Source organism: Thalassophryne amazonica, chromosome 4, assembly GCF_902500255.1.
Source record: "Thalassophryne amazonica chromosome 4, fThaAma1.1, whole genome shotgun sequence".
Taxonomy (NCBI): domain Eukaryota; kingdom Metazoa; phylum Chordata; class Actinopteri; order Batrachoidiformes; family Batrachoididae; genus Thalassophryne; species Thalassophryne amazonica.
In genome coordinates this window covers 50,875,494-50,883,259 of record NC_047106.1, presented here as the reverse complement: position 1 = coordinate 50,883,259, position 7,766 = coordinate 50,875,494, and the positions used below count along the sequence as shown (strand labels likewise).

The following is a 7,766-nucleotide window of genomic DNA, read 5'->3' as shown; positions in this document are numbered from 1 at the left end:
ATTCATGTAAATGTCACATTGTCTGCAAGCCAAGGTCATAGCAAATATGAGGCAGCAGCGTCCCCAGGAGGTCACTGGTTAGAACTGTACATAATGATTGATTTATCTATGATTGCAATAAAACAATAGAGTACAGCACATGTGAATGCAATAATTAGCCAAATAAATTATTTAATGTATTTTATTAAGTAATCAAAGTGCAACATAAATAAATGTAGTAAATATTATCTCTTTTTCTGCACATTTATGTATTTAATTACAGGCAAAACACAAACAGCTGTTCAGCATGTGTACACATGGGGAATAATAACATGTAATGAGCTTCTATTCCAAAGATTAAGAACTGTTTGATCACTTTAGCAGTAATTTCTTAAAAATGAATGTACTGTAGTTTTTCTATAGACATGCAAAATGTTTCCACACGGTGTATCTTATAAACCAGCAAGGATAATGTGGGAGATGTTTGGGATGGGGTGAAACAGGCATAGGGGACTTGTTGACCATCAGGAAAAAAAAAATTACAATCCCATTTGTAGTATTGGCCAATCAGAGTGCTGTATTTTTGTGCCTGGTATACCTTTATGCTACCTGTCAATCAATAAATGGAAAGTGTAATAAATTGTGTCACATCTCACTGGTTTGTTGACATGCGCATACAGAAGAATTCATTACTGTGTCACCATCGTAGTGCTTCAATCATTATGAAATTTTTGAATCCTTTCTGAAACAATTTGCTCCTTCAGTGCCTCAGAAATATTTATCGTAGTAGTATTTCAAGCATTATGAAATACTGAATCTTTTCTGAATCAGTTTGACTCAGTGTTTCAAAACCATTCAGTACCATGTTGCCATCACAGTGTTTTGAGCAATACGAAACAATGAATCCTTTTTAAAGCAACTGGCTCACTTACGGTTTCTAAACAAGTCATTAGTGTGTCACAATCATAGCATTTCAAGAATTATGAAACACTGAATCCTTTCTGAAGCAATTAGCTCATTCAGTGTTTCAAAACAACAATACTTTGAATCAGTTATTTCATTTAGTGTTTTTGAGTGTTTCCGGAAGGGCAATGACTACTGGATATCATCATCATAGTGCTGTGAGCATTTAAAAACAATGAATCATTTTGTTCAAGTGATTGCTTAATTCAGTGCTACTGTTTACACATTTCAAATCAGTAAATGTTTTTTTCCTGAAAGTAATGGGCCATTAAGAATTTGAAGCATTCCAAACACTGAATATTTGTTTATTTATTTTTATTTATTGTATTTTTAAAAGTGTTTTTCAAGAGTGACTGTTTTATTTTAGTGTTTTAAAACAGTCATTTTTTTTTTAAACCAGTTGCTTCATTTGGTTGAGATATCCAGAAGTCTTTCTGCCATCACTATGTGTGCAATATTAAAATCTACCCACAAATCAAATAATTTCTTGTACTGGGAAGCTGATGAAATTGCACAAACGTCAGCCTGCTTCTGAAGCTGCTCATTGGCCAGTTGAAGCAGACGAACCACCTGTAGTCTGTGTCGATTGAGGAGATCCAGTGGGTTTGGGGCCTAAAGAATTCTTTTGGTCCAGCACAGATTGGATGTAGCTCAGCAGTGAGGTGAAAAACTGGGGCACTCCTTCATAACCTGGCAGAGAGAAGTGTTTGTCAGCATGCTATAGTAACTGTTAACATGATGTTTTTAAAGTCACGAGAAATGTATAAGACATTACTTTTTTTGAGTAATGACCTCAACACTGTGAATAATTCTCTGTGCGTGTAACACTGTGTAAGCCTGCTGTACCTGGAAAGATGTTGATGTCAATAACGGTCAGAGTGTGGGTGCGTATGTTGATGATAACGTCGATACCGAACAGGGCCATTCCCAGCTGAATCCGGAGCTCTTTGACCAGAGCAGCCAAGGCCGCGGAACTGGGAGGAGGAAGACATGGCATCTGCTCGTCCATCTTAAAGAACAGGAGAGAGAAATTTATCAGTGTAGATTTCTGAGGGGTGTCTGGCCCACTTGGACTCCTCTGAAAGAGGAAATTTAATTTCATTTATTTCATTTATATAATGCCAAATCACAACAAAGTTGCCTCAAGGTGCTTCACCTATATTCAATTGAATACACCACAAAGACAAGATATTTAATGTTCAAACTGATAAACTTTATTGTTTTTGTACAAATATTTGCTCATTTTGAAATGGATGCCTGCAGCACGTTTCAAAAAAGCTGGGACAGTGGTATGTTTACCACTGTGTTACATCACCTTTCCTTCTAACAACACTCAATAAGCATTTGTGAACTGAGGACACTAATTGTTGAAGCTTTGTAGGTGGAATTCTCGCTTGATGTACGACTTCAATTGTTCAACAGTCCGGGGAATCCGTTGTCGTATTTTACGCTTCATAATGCGCCACACATTTTCAAGGTCTGGACTGCAGGCAGGCTAGTCTACTACCCACACTCTTTTACTACGAAGCCACGCTGTTGTAACACGTGCATAATGTAGCTTGGCATTGTCTTGCTGAAATAAGCAGGGACGTCCCTGAAAAAGACGTTGCTTGGATGGCAGCATGTGTTGCTCCAAAACCTGGATGTACCTTTCTCCATTGATGGTGCCATCACAGATGTGTAAGTTGTCCATGCCATTGGCACTAACACACCCCCAGGCCATCACAGATGCTGGCTTTTGAACTTTGCACTGGTAACAATCTGGATGGTCTTTTTCCTCTTTTGTCTGGAGGACACAACGTCCATGGTTTCCAAAAACAATTTAAAATCATCAGACCACAGCACATTTTTCCACTTTTCATCTGTCCATTTCAAATGAGCTCAGGCCCAGAGAAGGTGGTGGTGTTTCTGGATGTTGTTGATGTATGGCTTTCACTTTGCATGGTAGAGTTTTAACTTGCACTTGTAGATGTAGCAGTGAACTGTGTTAACTGACAATGGTTTTCTGAAGTGTTCCTGAGCCCATGCGGTAAGATCCTTTACACAATGATGGCGGAGTTAATGCAGTGTCGCCTGAGGGATCGAAGGTCACGGGCATTCAATGTTGGTTTTCGTCCTTGCCGCTTACATGTAGAAAGTTCTCCAGATTCTCTGAATCTTTTGATTATATTATGGACTGTAGATGATGAAATCCCTAAATTCCTTGCAATTGAACGGTGAGAAACACTGTTCCTAAACTGTTGGTCTATTTTTTTTCACGCAGTTGTTCACAATGTGGTGATCCTCGCCTCATCTTTACTTGTGAACAGCTGAGCCTTTTGGGGATGCTCCTTTTATACCCAATCATGACACTCACCTGTTTCCAATTTGGTGATCTTTGAGCATTCATCAACTTTCCCAATCTTTTGTTGCCCTGTCCCAACTTTTTTGAAATGTGTTGCATGCATCCATTTCAAAATTAGCAAATATTTGCATAAAAACAAAAAAGTATCAGTTTGAACATTAAATATCTTGTCTTTGTGGTGTATTCAATTGAATATAGGTTGAAGAAGATTTGCAAATTATTGTATTCTGTTTTTATTTACATTTTACACAATGTCCCAACTTCATTTGAATTGGAGTTGTATAATGTCAAAAATTTCATAGATCTTCCCGAGGTCATAAGTGACCCCGCACAAGTTTGGATTATACTTGCCACACAGATCAGCCATTTCTTGCAAAATTCTATGAACAAATGCAGGACAAATAGACTGACAAACTCATGGTAGGAAACCTTTTTAGAATCTTTTAGAATTAGAAAAATGGTGCACAAAAATATATGCCTGCACCACTCGGTCATTTAAGGGTTAAAGAAAAAAAAAATCAGCCAAGTGATTTTAATGGCCTTATGATGCCTCCTTCTTCAGATCAAAGTCATTTCTCACACTGAAAATGATTTTGAACTTTGGCACATGCATTTTCTCATGCTTTGTAAATATCATGACATAGTTGGTGTGCATTTTTAATTGCACCCTTGTGCGGTAGCACGTGAGGGTACTGTTTTCAGTCCTGTGTGTCCGTCAGTCAGTCCATGACCAAAATAACTCAGTTTTAATCTTCTTTGGACTAAACCTGGTTGAATCATAGAGAGTTAACCAAGGAAAAAGTGACAGTCTAAGATCAAAATTTGGGCAGAATGTATTTTTTTTAGGAATTGGTTAAAGGTATACCTGTGGTTTGCTACTACTGTAAATACACAAAAGAAGTCATACAGCACTTTTCTATTGGTCATATGACCTTTGAGTGACCCTGAAAGGTCAAGCTCAATGTCATGACTGTTTAACTCAAGAGCCAATGTGATTAAACTTGGTGGAAAGGTTTTGTGTTTGTCACTAAAGAACTGATTCAGTTTTCGACCGAGTTGTTCAAATGTCAAGACTTTGCTTAGCCGCCGTTAGTTCCCCCCTGGCAGATCCCGAGCAGCCGGGAAAGCAGGCTGACTGGGTGACTGTGAGGAGGAAGCGTAGCCCTAAACAGAAGCCCCGTGTACACCGCCAACCCGTTCACATCTCTAACCGTTTTTCCCCACTCGACGACACACCCGCCGAGGATCAAACTCTGGTTATTGGCGACTCTGTTTTGAGAAATGTGAAGTTAGCGACACCAGCAACCATAGTCAATTGTCTTCCGGGGGCCAGAGCAGGCGACATTGAAGGAAATTTGAAACTGCTGGCTAAGGCTAAGCGTAAATTTGGTAAGATTGTAATTCACGTCGGCAGTAATGACACCCGGTTACGCCAATCGGAGGTCACTAAAATTAACATTAAATCGGTGTGTAACTTTGCAAAAACAATGTCGGACTCTGTAGTTTTCTCTGGGCCCCTCCCCAATCGGACCGGGAGTGACATGTTTAGCCGCATGTTCTCCTTGAATTGCTGGCTGTCTGAGTGGTGTCCAAAAAATGAGGTGGGCTTCATAGATAATTGGCAAAGCTTCTGGGGAACACCTGGTCTTGTTAGGAGAGACGGCATCCATCCCACTTTGGATGGAGCAGCTCTCATTTCTAGAAATCTGGCCAATTTTCTTAAATCCTCCAAACCGTGACTATCCAGGGTTGGGACCAGGAAGCAGAGTTGTAGTCTTACACACCTCTCTGCAGCTTCTCTCCCCCTGCCATCCCCTCATTACCCCATCCCCGTAGAGACGGTGCCTGCTCCCAGACCACCAATAACCAGCAAAAATCTATTTAAGCATAAAAATTCAAAAAGAAAAAATAATATAGCACCTTCAATTGCACCACAGACTAAAACAGTTAAATGTGGTCTATTAAACATTAGGTCTCTCTCTTCTAAGTCCCTGTTGGTAAATGATATAATAATTGATCAACATATTGATTTATTCTGCCTAACAGAAACCTGGTTACAGCAGGATGAATATGCTAGTTTAAATGAGTCAACACCCCCGAGTCACACTAACTGTCAGAATGCTCGTAGCACGGGCCGGGGCGGAGGATTAGCAGCAATCTTCCATTCCAGCTTATTAATTAATCAAAAACCCAGACAGAGCTTTAATTCATTTGAAAGCTTGTCTCTTAGTCTTGTCCATCCAAATTGGAAGTCCCAAAAACCAGTTTTATTTGTTATTATCTATCGTCCACGTGGTCGTTACTGTGAGTTTCTCTGTGAATTTTCAGACCTTTTGTCTGACTTAGTGCTTAGCTCAGATAAGATAATTATAGTGGGCGATTTTAACATCCACACAGATGCTGAGAATGACAGCCTCAACACTGCATTTAATCTATTATTAGACTCTATTGGCTTTGCTCAAAAAGTAAATGAGTCCACCCACCACTTTAATCATATCTTAGATCTTGTTCTGACTTATGGTATGGAAATAGAACACTTAACAGTATTCCCTGAAAACTCCCTTCTGTCTGATCATTTCTTAATAACATTTACATTTACTCTGATGGACTACCCAGCAGTAGGGAATAAGTTTCATTACACTAGAAGTCTTTCAGAAAGCGCTGTAACTAGGTTTAAGGATATGATTCCTTCTTTATGTTCTCTAATGCCATATAACAACACAGTGCAGAGTAGCTACCTAAACTCTGTAAGGGAGATAGAGTATCTCGTCAATAGTTTTACATCCTCATTGAAGACAACTTTGGATGCTGTAGCTCCTCTGAAAAAGAGAGCTTTAAATCAGAAGTGTCTGACTCCGTGGTATAACTCACAAACTCGTAGCTTAAAGCAGATAACCCGTAAGTTGGAGAGGAAATGGCGTCTCACTAATTTAGAAGATCTTCACTTAGCCTGGAAAAAGAGTCTGTTGCTCTATAAAAAAGCCCTCCGTAAAGCTAGGACATCTTTCTACTCATCACTAATTGAAGAAAATAAGAACAACCCCAGGTTTCTTTTCAGCACTGTAGCCAGGCTGACAAAGAGTCAGAGCTCTATTGAGCTGAGTATTCCATTAACTTTAACTAGTAATGACTTCATGACTTTCTTTGCTAACAAAATTTTAACTATTAGAGAAAAAATTACTCATAACCATCCCAAAGACGTATCGTTATCTTTGGCTGCTTTCAGTGATGCCGGTATTTGGTTAGACTTTCTCTCAGATTGTTCTGAGTTATTTTCATTAGTTACTTCATCCAAACCATCAACATGTTTATTAGACCCCATTCCTACCAGGCTGCTCAAGGAAGCCCTACCATTATTTAATGCTTCGATCTTAAATATGATCAATCTATCTTTGTTAGTTGGCTATGTACCACAGGCTTTTAAGGTGGCAGTAATTAAACCATTACTTAAAAAGCCATCACTTGACCCAGCTATCTTAGCTAATTATAGGCCAATCTCCAACCTTCCTTTTCTCTCAAAAATTTTTGAAAGGGTAGTTGTAAAACAGTTAACTGATCATCTGCAGAGGAATGGTCTATTTGAAGAGTTTCAGTCAGGTTTTAGAATTCATCATAGTACAGAAACAGCATTAGTGAAGGTTACAAATGATCTTCTTATGGCCTCGGACAGTGGACTCATCTCTGTGCTTGTTCTGTTAGACCTCAGTGCTGCTTTTGATACTGTTGACCATAAAATTTTATTACAGAGATTAGAGCATGCCATAGGTATTAAAGGCACTGCGCTGCGGTGGTTTGAATCATATTTGTCTAATAGATTACAATTTGTTCATGTAAATGGGGAATCTTCTTCACAGACTAAAGTTAATTATGGAGTTCCACAAGGTTCTGTGCTAGGACCAATTTTATTCACTTTATATATGCTTCCCTTAGGCAGTATTATTAGACGGTATTGCTTAAATTTTCATTGTTACGCAGATGATACCCAGCTTTATCTATCCATGAAGCCAGAGGACACACACCAATTAGCTAAACTGCAGGATTGTCTTACAGACATAAAGACATGGATGACCTCTAATTTCCTGCTTTTAAACTCAGATAAAACTGAAGTTATTGTACTTGGCCCCACAAATCTTAGAAACATGGTGTCTAACCAGATCCTTACTCTGGATGGCATTACCCTGACCTCTAGTAATACTGTGAGAAATCTTGGAGTCATTTTTGATCAGGATATGTCATTCAAAGCGCATATTAAACAAATATGTAGGACTGCTTTTTTGCATTTACGCAATATCTCTAAAATCAGAAAGGTCTTGTCTCAGAGTGATGCTGAAAAACTAATTCATGCATTTATTTCCTCTAGGCTGGACTATTGTAATTCATTATTATCAGGTTGTCCTAAAAGTTCCCTAAAAAGCCTTCAGTTAATTCAAAATGCTGCAGCTAGAGTACTGACGGGGACTAGAAGGAGAGAGCATATCTC

The 7,766-nt window shown here is 38.9% G+C and overlaps 1 protein-coding gene across 1 annotated transcript in view; it reads right to left on the bottom strand.

Annotated features, from left to right (window-relative positions):
- Positions 1 to 478: 478 nt before the first annotated feature.
- Positions 479 to 7,766, bottom strand: part of LOC117508202 (inositol-tetrakisphosphate 1-kinase-like) — a 37,382-nt gene continuing 30,094 nt past the window's right edge. The window contains exons 9-10 of the mRNA XM_034167869.1: positions 1,789 to 1,951; positions 479 to 1,632 (exon numbers count right to left, since the gene is read on the bottom strand). Coding sequence (XP_034023760.1) covers positions 1,484 to 1,632; positions 1,789 to 1,951 — 312 coding nt within the window. The 3' untranslated portion in view covers positions 479 to 1,483. The remainder of the gene's footprint in view (positions 1,633 to 1,788; positions 1,952 to 7,766) is intronic.